Source organism: Delphinapterus leucas, chromosome 1, assembly GCF_059928025.1.
Source record: "Delphinapterus leucas isolate spDelLeu-1000000601 "Yukka" chromosome 1, BTC_Dleu_Yukka2, whole genome shotgun sequence".
Classification (NCBI taxonomy): domain Eukaryota; kingdom Metazoa; phylum Chordata; class Mammalia; order Artiodactyla; family Monodontidae; genus Delphinapterus; species Delphinapterus leucas.
The window spans coordinates 56,550,127-56,565,651 of record NC_143129.1 but is presented as its reverse complement, the minus strand read 5'-3'; the positions used below and the strand labels follow the sequence as shown (position 1 = coordinate 56,565,651).

Here is a 15,525-nt window from a genome sequence, read left to right as displayed (position 1 = left end):
GCTATTTTTGCAATTAAACATAACGTTATTGATGAAAATCTTGATCAAATTTGCAGATATCTCTGTTACTCCCCAGGATAAAATTCTAGAGGAGCAATCACTACATCTAAAGGAATGTGTACTTTTATAGCTTATCATGTATGTAGTTAGGTTGTCCTCCATAAAAGTTGTTTCAGTTAACACTCACATAAGATGCATGTGTATGTGCTTCTTTCCTTGTACCTTTGCTAGTACTCAGTATAAATGGACACTTCTTCAGAACACCCTCCCCTGACCTCTCCCTCCTCACCAACCCTAGTCTAAGTTAGATCTCACATTGCTTTCCTAACACTTTCAGGCATAGTATTCTATCATGACACTCTGTGGGTTTTTCATAATGTTTATCATAATTGTAATTATGTAGTTAATATGACTGTCTCATGTTGGTCTCCCATCACTAGACTGCAAGTTCCATGAGGGCAGTGATCGTACCTAGTTTATTTACCCCTGTATATTCAGTGCTGAGTACAATGTGAAGCACATAGTTTGTGTTCAGTACATATGTGTTAAATGAATAAATGAGCATTATTGTAAAAATAATATTCCAATTTGATAGGCAAATAACTATATCTGACTATTAATGTCTGTTTATTAGAGGTTGAACTTTATGCTTTTATTGGCTAGCTAGTGTTAATTTTTACTCAATTGCCTATTCATATCTTCATCCATTTTTCTGAGGAGTATATTTTTTTGATTCAGAGCTCTTCTCTGCCCCTTCTGTGGTTCTGTAGGCTCCTATCTGAATATGACATATATATATAGTGGGTTAGTTTCCATCTTTATTTATGCCCCTATTTATGATCTTTTGTTCACTTGATTTATTGTCCATTTTTTCTATTTGGTATGTAGGCACCTGACAGTAAAGCATTGTTGAAATCAGGGTGTCCTCTTGATTACTTTCTTCATGTCAATCACTGATTATCTCCCACTCCTACTTCCCCCCCACAACATTATAACTTTTACCCTCTACTTATCTACTTATCTAGATAGTCCCAGGATTACTTGGACTTTAAAAAATCTCCCTCACCGCATTCAGTTTAAAGTCAGCTTGATTTACTCATCTAGCTTGAGGCAAAAAACATTTTTTTCTTATCTCCTTGAGATGCATTCTGTTCCTAGCTAAGAGCCTATCATTTTGACATCTTAACCCAGGCTTGGCAAATATTGGGTTGGCTAAAAAGTTCGTTCGGTTTTTTCCATAAGATGGCTCTAGTAGCACCTAGTTGTCTTTAGCTTCATTTGAAACAATTTTGTTAGATTGTATTGTGACAGCTGTCATATCAACGTGCATTAAAAAAAAAAAACTTACCGGAATTGGTGAATTTTTGTGTAGCTGTGAAAAGTGACCCTTTCTTTGTCCCCTGAAACACCTAGCACAGTGGTAATTTACAGTAAGCCCCCTACATACGAACCTTCAAGTTGTGAACTTTCAAAGATGCGAACGTGCGTTCCATCAGCGTCAGGTGTGAGTGAAATTGCAGCTTGCCCTCTGTCTCCTATCGCTGACGATCCTTCAGCTCTACCGTCTCCCACCTCCTTTCCCTCCTCCAGTCAGTAACTCTTCTTGCCTGTTCACTCGATGCCAGCCCCTGTATGCCAGCTGTTGTACTGTACTAAGGTACTGTACTGTAAGATTAAAAATGTTTACTTTTTTGTGTTTGGTTTTTTATGTATTATTTGTGTGAAAAGTATTAAAAACCTATTACAGTGCAGTACTATATAGTACCTAGGCTAACTTTGTTGGACTTAACGAGCAACTTGGACTTATAAATGTGCTCTTGGAACAGAACTCGTTTGTATGTAGGGGACTTACTGTAATAAGTTGTTGTATTGAATCTTCAAATGGTGGGAGCATGTTGGGATGTGAAAAATCAATTATCTTTAGGTTCTCCCATTGTTCACTGGGAGAGCTTTAGGGAATTATCTCATGGCAGATCCAGAAGAAATGTAAAGAACCTAAGACCAAGGGCTGAGGCATTTTGTGAAAGTTAGTGATATAACCTTAGGAATCTAATTCCCCCTTCTCAGATCCTACTTTCATGTCAGCCTTAGGAGATAATGAGATTGTCTTCATTTTTCAGATGAAGAAACTGAAACCTAAAAGGTCACACAGTTTGTAAGTAATGACAGGCCAAGTGGCAATATGAAGAAATGTTAAAAAATAGAAAGTTTAGAAGGAATAAATTAATAGTGATTATGTCTATGTGATAGGATTTTAGGTAATTTGTATTTTTCTTTATATCTTTGTGTTTTTTCTAATGTATATTTTTTACATTTACTTATCAGCTCTAAATATAACTCCATGATCTTTCATTCTACTTTTTATAATTTTAAAAATATCCTGAATTTTATTATTTGCTTTCCTGTTAAATTTTATTCACCTGTTTGGTTTTTTAACATCTTTATTGGAGTATAATTGCTTTACAATGGTGTGTTAGTTTCTGCTTTATAACAAAGTGAATCAGCTATATATATACATATATCCCCATATCTCCTCCCTCTTGTGTCTCCCTCCCACCCTTTCATTCTACTTTAGGTTTCCACTCTGTGGCTCTTCACTGGACCTTGGTGTCTGGATATGTTCCATGATACTCTCTACTCCTAACCTCCTGTGCTTCCAGCTTATTTTTTCAGTTATTCCCATGCATCATCTTTTTACCATATTGAGGCCTCTCTATGCCATTGGCTTCTCTCTACTAAAATCCTCTGACCCCTGCTATCTTAACTCAGGCCTCACCTATTTTTACTGCCTACCTGTTGAGTTTAGATAATCATCCATTTTTTTCCTCAACTTTATTTTTCCACTTTCTCAGCTGTCTGAGCTCCCTTTCCTTTCCTGCTGTTCTCAGGAGTGGGCCTTGCTTCTGAACTCACAGAGAGAATACTGAAGCTATCAGATAGTAACTCTCTCCACGTGCTGACCTCACATTTACAGAGCCTTTCTGTATCCCTACTGGTCCTTCTTCATTTCTACTACAACAGCAGAGCTCTCCTTCCTGTCTCCTTAAGGCAAGACATTCCAGCGGTGCCCTGGCTCACTCGCATTCCTGGCTCCCAGGGACCTTCCACCATCCCATACCATCTCTAACCTGCATTAAATAATGTGTTTAATAAACACTGAATAATTTTATAAACAGAAGAAAATTAGTAACAAAAATCTTTACTGGGTAAAAGTATGGGATTTGGGGGCTTCCCTGGTGGCACCATGGTTAAGAATCCACCTGCCAGTGCAGGGGACATGGGTTCAAGTCCTGGTCCGGGAAGATCCCACATGCCGCGGGGCAGCTAAGCCCGTGCACCACAACTACTGAGCCTGCGCTTTAGAGCCTGCTAGCCACAACTGCTGAAGCCCACCTGCCTAGAGCCTGTGCTCCGCAACAAGAGAAGCCACCACATAAGCCCGTGCGCTGCAATGAAGAGTAGCCCCCACTCACCACAGGTAGAGAGAGCCCGCATGCAGCAGTGAAGACCCAATGCAGTAAAAAATAAATAAATAAAAGCATAAAAAAAAAAAAGAGTATGGGATTTTGTAATTGAAGACTCAATCTAATTGTTATAGAGAATGTTAATTATCCTGGAAATTTTCAGTGTTTAGTTTTATAAAGAGTCCAACTACATAAAAAAGGACGAGGGAATTCCCTGGTGGTCCAGTGGTTAGGACTCCCCTCTTTCACTGCTGAGGGCCCAGAATCGATCCCTGGTCAGGGAACTAAGATCTCACAAGCTGCGTGGCCAAAAAGAAAAAAAACCCAAACAAAAAACCCTCAAACCTTTCTACATTAAAAAGTCTATATGTTAAAAAAAAGAGAGAATGAAATAATGCCATCTGCAGCAACATGGATGGACCTAGAGATTGTCATACTGAGTGAAGTAAGTCAGACAGAGAAGGACAAATATCATATGATATTGCTTACATGTGGAATCTAAAAAAATGGTACAAATGAACTTATTTACAGAACAGAAATAGAGTTACAGATGTAGAAAACAATCTTATGGTTACCAGGGGAGAAGTGGGGAAGGGATAATTGGGAGATTGGGATTGACATATACACACTACTCTATATAAAACGGATAACAAATAAGGGCCTACTGTATAGCACAGGGAACTCTACTCAGTACTCTGTAATGGCCTATATGGGCAAAGACTCTAAAAAAGAATGGATATATGTATATGTATAACTGACTCACTTTGCTGTACAGCAGAAAGTAACACAACATTGTAAGTCAACTATAGCCCAATAAAAATTTTAAAAACTATATTAAAAAAAAGAGTCCATCAACTCTAAATGTATTTTATAGGGTATGAAATGTTACAGTGCCTCTTAGGAACACTATTCTTCCATTTGATTGACGTACGTTTCCTTTGATAGATGTTTCCTTTAATACTGTTCAGATTTATCTTTGCCTATTTTTTTTTTTTGACTGTAACTTGAAAATTTTTTCCCCTTTTTTTTCATAGTTGGAGAATACCTTCAAATCAGTTATTGCACAAACTGGACCTGGAGGGACTATCAATCCAGAGCTAAAACATAAGATAAAACTTGTAAGTGTTTGCTGTTTCTGGGAAATGGATGAGAATAATTGATTATACATTTGGGTATCATTTGTGGTTAATTTTAATTTGCCTACAAATATTTTAGTTTTATATTTATTCCTGATCTCTTCAAATATATTGCAAATGGAGTGGCTAATCTTTTAAGATTAGAAAAAAATAAATTTCATACTCCTAAACATTTTTAATGTTCTCAAAATTATTTAGAAAATGTAAGTTCCTCCAAAAATTCTCTTTTCTTCCCCTCACCCCAGTAAATCATTGTTAAAAGTTAAAGATCTTTCCAATACCAGTTTTATATGTATGTATGTCAAGTATTATTCTAAACAGTGCATGGTATCCCATTGTGTTGGTATACCATATTTCATTTATGAGATCCGTTATTAACATTTGGGTTATTTCTAGCCTTGGCTATTAAAAAATGCTGCAGTTAATGTCCTTGAACATTTATCTAGAAGTAGAGTTGCCAAAGGTATTGAATATTTTTGTTTTGATAAATATTACTAAATTCCCCTCTAAAAGGTTTGAGCAAATTTACACTCCCACTGACAGTAAAATGTCACTATCCAATCATGTTGTTTTAACTTATACCTCTTGATTTTTACACTGAGCATCTTTTCATATGCTTAATAGCCATTTACATTTCTTATGTGAATTGCATGTTCATGTCCTTGGCCTAATTCATTGTTTCTCATTAATTTGTGAAAGCTCTTTGGCTGTTTTGTGTTGGGCCAAAGGGTATGTATGCTTAAAATTTTGGTGGGAGCTGTTAATTCTGATTTGAATGGTCAAGAGTATCGTTACAACTCTTACTGCCTTATTTTATTCTGTTTCAGCTGTTGTGGTTTTACTGGGAGAAATGCAAAAACCTTGGTGCATTCAGGCCCTGTTTTTTTGTTTGGACATTTGACTAAAGTGTCCAACAATTATTTACTTATTAACAATTATTTATTTATCTAAGGATGTTCAATATGACTTTTTTTATGGTAACAAAAAACTAGACAAAAATTAAGCATTCATTGAAAAAAGAATTGCTTACATTATCCACCCAAACTAGGGAGTATCATGTGGTTCATAAGAAGGTTTAGGTGTATCTCGATTAATTTACATGGAAGTATCTTCTTGGTATATTGTTGGACTTTAAAAACAGGTTTTATAGAATAGCACGTTTAGTATTGTCCTTTCATGTAAAAACTGTAATGTGAGTATGTATGTGCATAAAAAGGTTTCTGAAAGGATGTTTTCTGAAATGCAGCAACAACTGTCTCTGGGTCATAGGATTTTGGAATAAGTTTTACTTTATATTTTTCTGAAGCTTGAATTAGAATTTTTAATAAGATATAATATCTGGAAAGGTCTAGGAAAACACAAAGCTTTTTATACCTCATTGGGATAGAACAAGTCCACTTCTAGGAATTTATCCTAAAAATATTTGCACAAGTATGCAAAATGCAAGTATGAAGATAATTGTTGCATTATTTGTGATGATGAGAAATAGGAAATAGCCATAAATAATTAAATAAACAAATTTTATTATATTGACTATTTGAAGAAACTGTAGCTAATGATACTGAAAGCCCAGCCTCTGTACTCCTGTGTCAAATTGAATCTCGGAGATGTAGAGTTTTGGGTGAAGTAGAAAAGAACAGCTTTATTGCTTTGCTAGGCAAAGGGGGACACAGCAGGCTCGTGCCTTGAAAACTATGTGTCCCAACCCAGGGGAGTTTGGTGAGGAGTTTTATGGCAACAGTTCAAGGGCGGGGTTGCTGATAAGATTAGGGTGTGTGCAGGGGCTGCATTCCTTTAATCTCGTCTCAGGTAATCTTGATGAGTTTTTCTGGTTCCTTTAGTCTGGCCTCAGGTGGTCTTCTCTGGTATGAAGAATGCTGACATCTTTCATTTGTTATGTTTTAATTCTATGAAGAGCTTAAAGACATTGTTATGTATATCCTTAGAGGCAGAACCAGGACCCTGTTCCAAGGCTGCACTGTTTTTTCTTGGCTGTTTCTCCCTTGACTCTGCATCCCTTCCCTTCCCGGATTAGCAGCTGTTCATATCTGCCCTTTGGAACTCAGTAAGGTCATGGAGGCTGGAGTCTGTTCCCTACAAGCAACGGGGAACATGGAAAGGCTTCTGTGCCCAGGAGCCCAACAGGGTCCTGCTCAGTTTCACTAGGAAACATGTTGATCTATATTTACTGATATGGAAAGAAGTCTGTGATATGATACTAAAAAGCTGGAGAAGTAATGACCTTATTTTCATATTCAGTAAAGGTATTTTTATGTGCATATGGACAACAATGGCTACTATCTTTGCTTAACTATGTTTTCCAACATTTTCTATAGTGTGCATTGCATTTCTTTTCTGCCATTTAGAATGCTTGAAATTATGCCATAGAATATTTATTTTATGTGAGCTAAAGCTAATTATGTTAGCTGAGCTAAAGAACTATGTCTAGGAATTTCTGGGGAGTTGTGGCATTGCAGTATTATGCAAGAATGATTTCTCAACTCTGGAAATGTTGGAATTCACTGCCTTTTTTGGTTGTTATAACTTTTTTTAAAACTGGAAACTGGGACTTCCCTGGTGGTCCAGTGGTTAAGACTTTGCGCTCCCAGTGCAGGGGGCTTAAGTTCAGTCCCTGGTCAGAGAACTAGATCCTGCATGCCACAACTAAAAGCCCACATGCCACAACTAAAAGATCCCACATGCCACATCTAAAGATCCCTCATGACTCAACTAAAAAGATCCTGCATGCCACAGCTAAAGATCCCTCACGCCGCACTGAAGATCCCGCATGCCACAACTAAGACCCGGTGCAGCCAAATAAATAAATATTAAAAAAAAAAAACCTGGAAACTGATTTTTAAAACAATACTGTGACTTAAATTCATTCACTCAATAATAATGTTATTTTTGCCTTGTTACTTTTTAAATTTATACTTTCTTATTTTGATATTTTGTCACCCAGCATTCCAGTGGTGTCTATTTATATTGTATTTCAATTTTCTATTTATTAGGTTGTATCCAAGTTTCCAGAGGGTTTACTTATTTCTAAACTTCTTGGAGAGTTTGAGGTGAGTGTTTTCTTTTTCACCAGCCATGTTTTTTTATGGCTTGCTTATGATTGATAGAAATTTTGTTGCTATTCCTTGGATCCTCCAAGTCTATGCTCTAGAACTTAAACATCTTGCTTTGCATTTTGGTGGCCTCTTCTTTACTAAAAGAGTTAAGAATCTGATTCTTAATAAGTACTTCATTATGCATAGGAAGAATATTTTTACCACTATTATTATATTATTAGAATAAAAGTTATTTTTCATGTCTGATAATACTGTCAGTGAGGATATGGAGAAACAGAATAACTCATACACTGCTTGTGGGACAAAACCCCTTTGGAGAGCATTTTGGCAATATCACTTTACTTGAGGATGTGCACCCCTGATGGTTCAGGAGTTCTATTAATACTTCTACAGATACACTTGAGAGAAACTCTTAAACATGTGCACATGAAGACATACATATGACACGCACATTGCAGCATAGTAAAAAACTGGAAACAAATTAAATGGCTATCAGTAGGAGAATGGATAAATAAATTGAGATTGACACTTATACAATGGAGTAATATGTAGCAGATAAAATAAATGAACTAGATTTCATCCATGCAACATGAATCATTTTTGGAACAATTATGTTTTAGTGAAAAAAAATCACATTGCAGAATGATAATTCAGATACTGCCATCTACCCAATTTTTAAAAATGGTTAGGCGTGCCAGTCTCTATTTGGAATGCCTTTCTTATAGCAGTTCATTTGTTTTCACAACAGAGTGAGGCACAGAAAAGTAACTTGCCTAAGGGTCAGGTAGCCAATAATGGGTGGAGCCAGGATTTGAAACCCTGGCAGTCTGGCTTCACTATCCTAACTCTTAACTACCATGTCATGAACACTATCACATATTTGTGCATATGAACACGGATGTTGTGAGATATTACATAGCATAATGGTTAAGATACATCACCTCTATGTGCTATTTCATAGATGATATGTAAAGTCAGAATAATATTACCTACTTTATAGAGTTTTGTCAATTTAAATGGCTTAAAATAAAGTAATTAGAACAGTGCCTGCCACATAGTAAAAACTGTTAAAACTCATAGTAGAATAAAAAAAAGAAAACTTAGAAAAGATGCATATCATCCCTCAGTGATGGAGAAAACTTAATTTCACATTGTGAATTTAAAGAAATGAATCTTTTAGAGCCAAGAAGCTTATTTCAAATAGGCCCATGAGAGAAAGCTAAAACAAAGAGTCTTGATGTTTTTTGGATTAACAAGTCAAGTCACTTATCTAAAAATGAAATTACAGAATAAAGTGTAGGGACTTCCCTGGTGGCTCAGTGGTTAAGAATCTGCCTGCCAATTCAGGGGACATGGGTTTGAGCCCCAGGCCGGGAAGATCCCACATGCGTCGGAGCAACTAAGCCCATGCGCCACAGCTACTGAGCCTGTGCTCTAGAGCTTGCGAGCCACAACTACTGAGCCTGTGTGCCACAACTACTGAAGCCTCTGCTCCTAGAGCCCATGCAGTGCAGCAAGAGAAACCACCACAATGAGAAGGCCGCATACCGCAACGAAGAGTAGCCCCCACTCGCCACAACTAGAGAAAGCCCACATGTAGCAATGAAGACCCAACACGGCCAAAAATAAATAAATAAAAAGAATAAAGTGTAAAATAGAGTAATAAAGTAATAGAATATGACTTAATTGTCACAAAATTTATGGGTAAAAATAAACTTCCTATGCTACATTCACAACTCAAAGTGAATAGTTTTCTACAACTAACATTTTAGCAAAAGTAGCTTCCTGTAATAAAAATTCATGGAGTTAAGATTAAAAGTCAACAATCTTGGATAAATTAAAATAAACCTTTTTTTTAAAATAGGATTTGTTTTTATATTGGAGTATAGTTGATTAACAATGTTGTGTTAGTTTCCAGTGTACAGCAATGTGATTCAGTTATACATCTACATGTATCTATTCTTTTTCAAATTCTTTTCCCATTTAGGTTTTTACAGAATATTGAGCAGAGTTCCCTGTGCTATACAGTAGGTCCTTGTTGGATATTTGTTTTAAGTGTAGCAGTGTGTACGTGTCAATCCCAAACTCCCAATCTATCCTTCCCCCACCCCACCTTCCCCCTTGCTAACCATAAGTTCATTCTCTAAGTCTGTGAATCTGTAAAACAAAGCTTTTAATGTTACAGGGAAGCTCTTTGCCCTTCTTAGTAAAAAGACTTCGGCAGAAATTCAACATTATTATTAGAAATACATAATAAGTATAGATTTAATTTAACCTTTATTCTAACTTGTAGTAACACTTACTAACCCTTTATTTATCCAACATGTTATAAAAGCAACCTGTGTGATTTGTCCTCTTGAAATACCTGGGCACCCGCCTGCCATTCTTTCAAGATCCTTTGTTAAATTGCTAATTGAAGGGAAGATAGTGCAGTGGCAGCATAGTTTTTGGATCTTCCTGAAGTGCCACGTAACAACAGTCAGAGAAACTAGATAGCAAAACAAAAAATCCACAGACGATATTTATAACAAAATTGGGTAATATATCTCCCATGAAGAATTGCTGGAGAGTAAGCAGCAGCAGCCACAAGAGCCTCACAATGTCAATGTCTGTGCCAGGAGAAAACAGGGAAGCAAGAGAGCCAATGTCTGATGGACCTAGGAACAAAAGAATTGCAAAATAGCCATCAGGTATTCACTAGAATGTACAGCAAGCCATTTTGAAAACAGCAGCTGAAACTGGATGATAATTTGACTTATCTAATAGCAGAGAATGTTTCATGGTAAGAGTTGAATAGGGCTGGAGCATCATAGCTCCTGTGAATTCTTGAAACTGACCAGCCAGAGCTCCCTTACAGACAGTAATGAAAAATTGAGCAGGATACGGACAGTAGAAAAAGAGAAGTCTTAGATGTAAGTAGTATTAAGGGAAAAGAGCCAGGAAATTTCTAAATTAACCTACTGGTTTTTGTTTGTTTGTTTGTTTTTTTGCGGTACACGGGCCTCTCACTGCTGTGGCCTCTCCCGTTGCGGAGCACAGGCTCCGGATGCGCAAGCTCAGCGGCCATGGCTCACGGGCCCAGCCGATCCGCGGCATGTGGGATCCTCCCGGACCGAGGCACGAACCTGCGTCCCCTGCATTGGCAGGCGGACTCAACCACTGCGCCACCAGGGAAGCCCTCCCATAATTGTTAATATGCTCTATATCAGGGGTGCCCAGCCCCCGGGTGGCATACTGGTACTGGTCCGCGGCCTGTTAGGAACAGGGCCGCGCATCAGGAGGTTAGCGGCAGGCAAGCGAGCGAAGCTTCATCTGCTGCTCCCCACTGCTCGCATTACCGCCTGAACCATGCCCACCCCCCATCTGAGGAAAAACTGTCTTCCACAAAACTGGTCCTTGGTGCTAAAAAGGTTGGGGACTGCTGCTCTATATCACATTATTCAATAGTCTCAGAAAAACAGTACTCACATTACCATCACCAGTATAATTAATAAAAGCAGTTTACATTTTTTTCCTATGCTCACCCCTTCTCTTTCTACCATTTTGTGTAATTGTCCTTTATATTGTCAGGGTATATAGCCATTATATACTATATTCTCTTCTTTCTAACCCTCATTTGGTCTTAGTTTTATAAGTGGTGCTCATGTTCAGTTCTTTTGTTGCTGTCCCTCAAGTGATTTTGGTTACCTGAAGTTCAGTAGACTCCTTGAGGTCTCATGGGAACAATGGATCTTCAATTCTTGCATGGCGGCAATAGCTTGTCTAGTTCTGTATAGTTGAAAGTCAATTTTGCTAGCCATAAAATCCTTGGCTCACATTTTTTTTCCTTGAGTGTTTAAAATATGTTATCTTTTAAATCCCTTTTCTTCTAAACATGAGAATGTTTAGAAGAACACTGAAGGGGGCTTCCCTGGTGGCGCAGTGGTTGAGAGTCCGCCTGCCGATGCGGGGGGCACGGGTTCGTGCCCCAGTCCAGGAGGATCCCGCATGCCGCGGAGCGGCTGGTCCCATGAGCCATGGCCACTGAGCGTGCGCGTCCAGAGCCTGTGCTCCGCAACGGGAGAGGCCACAACAGTGAGAGGCCCGCGTACCGCAAAAAAAAAAAAAAGAGAGGCCCGCGTACCGCAAAAAAAAAAAAAAAAAAGAATATACCACAATTTCTTCCTTCATTTTCGTACTAATAAATAATAGAGTTGTCTCCAGTTGTGGCTATTAAGCATAAAGCTGTTACAAATATTATTATACAAGTCTTTTGGGGGAACAGAGGCTTTGATTTCTCTTGAATAAATAATTCTGGATCAAAGAGTATAATTCTGGATCAAAGAGTATAATTCTGGATCAAAGAGTAAATATACATTTATTTTATAACAAACTGTCAGAACATTTTCCAAAGTAGTACCATTTTATACTTGAACCAAAAACGTATGAGTTTAGTAGCATTTGTGTTTATTAATCACTCATACATCTACATTTGTGAAGTGTCTGTTCAAATCTTTTTTTAATGGAGCTGTTTGGCTTTCTGTAATGGAGATGTAGAAGGTTCTCTATGTATTCTGGATATGAGTCCTTTTTCAAATGTATGATTGTATATATTTCTTCCCAGTCTGTGGTCTGCCTTTTAATTTTTAAATGGAGTCTCCTAAATAGTAAAATTTTGATAAAGTCTCATTATCAATTTTCTTTTAAATGATTATTGCTTTCTGTGTTCTAAGAAACTCTTAAATATCCCCAAATTGTAAATAAAGTTTTCTTCTAGAAGCTTTAATTTTGAATTTTTCCCATTTATGTCTATGATATATCTCTAATTTTTGTACATGGTGTGAGGTTGGGGTTGAGATTCATTTTTTTTCCCACATAAGCAGTTGTTCCAGCATCATTTGTTGAAAAGATTTTCCTGTCCCCACTGAATTCCTTTGGCATCTCCATCAAAAATCACTTGAGTGCATAAGAACTGAACTCCTTATGTACTCTCATATATGACAAACTTATGGATTTGCCAGTATTTACAAATAGCCTACAAGAATTATGATGGGGACAGTACTGAATCTATAGATTAATAACAATACTAAGCTTCTTACCCATGAATGTTACAGCTCTCCATTTAGTCTTCTTTAATTTCTCTCAGCAATGTTAGTATTTTTCAGTACAGATGTCTTATGTTTCTTTGTTAGACTTATTTTCAAGTAATTTGACACTATTGTAAATAGAATTTTAAAAATTTCATTTTCTAATTGTTTGCTGCCTCCATATGGAAATATAACACATTTTTATATTAATCTATATTATACTAATCTATATTATATTATTTTTATTATCTATATAATTAATATACAACTTTTTTATATTCTTAACTTTGGCCTTAATAAATTCACTCATTAGTTCTAATAGCTTTTCATGGATTCCTTAGTACACTCTATGTAGACAATCATGTTTTCTACAAATAATGACAGTTTCACTACTTCAAGTTTTTGTGCCTATTTTTTTCTTATTTTATTACATTGTCTAGGACCTCCAGTAAAACACTGAATTAAAGCCGTGCGAACAGACATGGTAGCCCTGATTTTAGGAGGAAAGTGTCCAGCGTTTTACTATTAAGTATGACAAGCATAGGTTTTTCATAGCTATCCTTTACCAGGTTGAGGAAGTTCTATTCTATTCCTATTTTTCTGAGAGTTTTGATTACAAATGGGTATTAAATTTTGGTAATTCTTTTTCTGCATCTACTAAAATGATCATATGGTTTTCTTCCTTATTCTGTTAACATGGTGAATTATGTTAATTCCTTTTGAAATGTTACTCCAACCTTGTATTGCTGGGGGAAAATACCCTCTTGTTCACATATTGCTGGATTCAATTTACTATTATTTTGTAATATTTTTTATCCTATGTTATGATAAACATGATCTAATTGGGGTTTTTTGTAATGTCTATGTCAAGTTTTGGTAGCAGGATAATGTATTCATAGAAAATACTCCCCAACTCATTCTATTTTATGAAAGAAACAATGTATGATTAATATAATTTCCTCCTTAAAAGTTTGACAGAATTCACCAATAAAACCATATGGGCCTGCAGTTTTTTCTTCTTCTCCCTTCTTTTGTGGAGAGGTGTTTTTCTTTTGTTTTTTTTAAATAACAAAAATCCATTTCTCGATACTTACAGGGATATTCAGATTTTCTATTTCATCTTGCCTCTGTTGGGTAATTTGTGTCTTTTGAGGAATTTGTCCATTCCATCTAAGTTGTCAAATGATAGGCACAGTTGTTCATAATATTTCCTTATTGTCCTTTCAGTATCTGTAGAATTTATAATGATATAATCTCTTTCCTGATATTGGTGTTTGTGTCCTCTCTTTTTTTCTAATTTAACTAGTTAATGGTTTATCAATTTTGGTGATCTTACAAAGAATCAATATTTGGCTTTGTTAATTGTTGCTATTTTATTAATGTCTATTCTTGATTTTCTTATTTCTTTTCTCCTACTATTTTGACTTTACTTCACTCCTCCCTTTTCTAGACTTCTTAAGGTAGACCTTCAGGTCAATGATGATTTTATACCTTTCTTTTCTTCTAATTTAGGCATTTTAGAGCTATAAGTTTCTCTTTGAGCACTGTTTTAGCTGCATCTCACAATTTTTGACATGTTATATTTTCATTTTCAATTGGAAATATTTTCAAATTTCCCTTGTGATTCTGTCTTTAATAAGTTATTTAGCTACATTCAATATCCTGTAATAAACCATAATGCAAAAGAGTATGAAAAAGTACACATATATATGTATAACTGAATGACTTTGCTGTACACCCAGACACTAACACAACGTTGTAAATCAACTATACTTCAGTTTTAAAAAATAAGTTATTTAGAAGAGAACTGTTTAATTTCCAAATTATCTGGAAGGTTAATTCTTAGGTAATTCATTGTATTGATTTGTAATTTAATTCCATCTTAAAGAACATACTCTGTAAGATTTCAGTATTTTGAAATTTGTTGAGACTTATTCCATGGCCAACTACATGGTCCATCTTGGCAAATGTTCCATGTGTACCTGAACAGAATGTGTATTCTGCAGTTGTTGGGTACAGTGTTCTATAAAAGTCAAACAGATCATGATGGTAGAGAGTGTGGTTCAGATTTTCTATGTCCTTATTCATTTTTTTTGACTATTTTATTAAATGCCAGAAAGAGAAAACCCCTATAATTGTGGAGTTAACTCATAATTAATTCTGTCAACTTTTAGATCATTTATCTTAAAGCATTATTAGGTGAATACACATTTGACTGTTGTGTCTTCCTAATTAACCGTTTATCCTTATGAAATGTCCCTCTATCTCTGATAATACACTTTGCCTAGAATTCTGACTTTACCTGGTTTTTTTTAGTCACTTCGATTCTTTTATGCTTACTGTATGTATGATATATCTTTTTCATCTTTTACTTTCAACCAATCTGTATCTTTTTACTAACAATGTATTTCATGTGGACAGCATTTAGTTGCATCTTTCTTTTTCATTCCATCTCATAACTTCATTAATTGTAATATATAGTCCACTACATTTGTGAAATTATTAATATAATTGGACTTACAGATACCATTTTTTAAATTGAAGTATAGTTGGTTTACAATGTTGTGTTAGTTTCAGGTGTACAGCAAAATGATTGTTTATACACATATATATTTTTCAGATTCTTTTCCTTATAGGTTATTACAAGATATTGAATATAGTTTCCTGTGCTATACAGTAGGTCCTTGTTGTTTACCTATTTTATATATATTAGTGTGTGTCTGTTAATCCCAAACCCCTAATTTATCCCTCCCTCCCTTTCCCCTTTGGTAACCTATATAATCTA

The 15,525-nt window shown here is 36.0% G+C and overlaps 1 protein-coding gene across 1 annotated transcript in view; it reads left to right on the top strand.

The window, feature by feature from the left end:
- Nucleotides 1–15,525, top strand: part of TDRD5 (tudor domain containing 5) — a 97,579-nt gene that overhangs the window by 32,186 nt on the left and 49,868 nt on the right. Inside the window, exons 5-6 of the mRNA XM_022556603.3 lie at nt 4,499–4,582; nt 7,612–7,668. Of these exons, the coding sequence (XP_022412311.1) occupies nt 4,499–4,582; nt 7,612–7,668 (141 nt within the window). The remainder of the gene's footprint in view (nt 1–4,498; nt 4,583–7,611; nt 7,669–15,525) is intronic.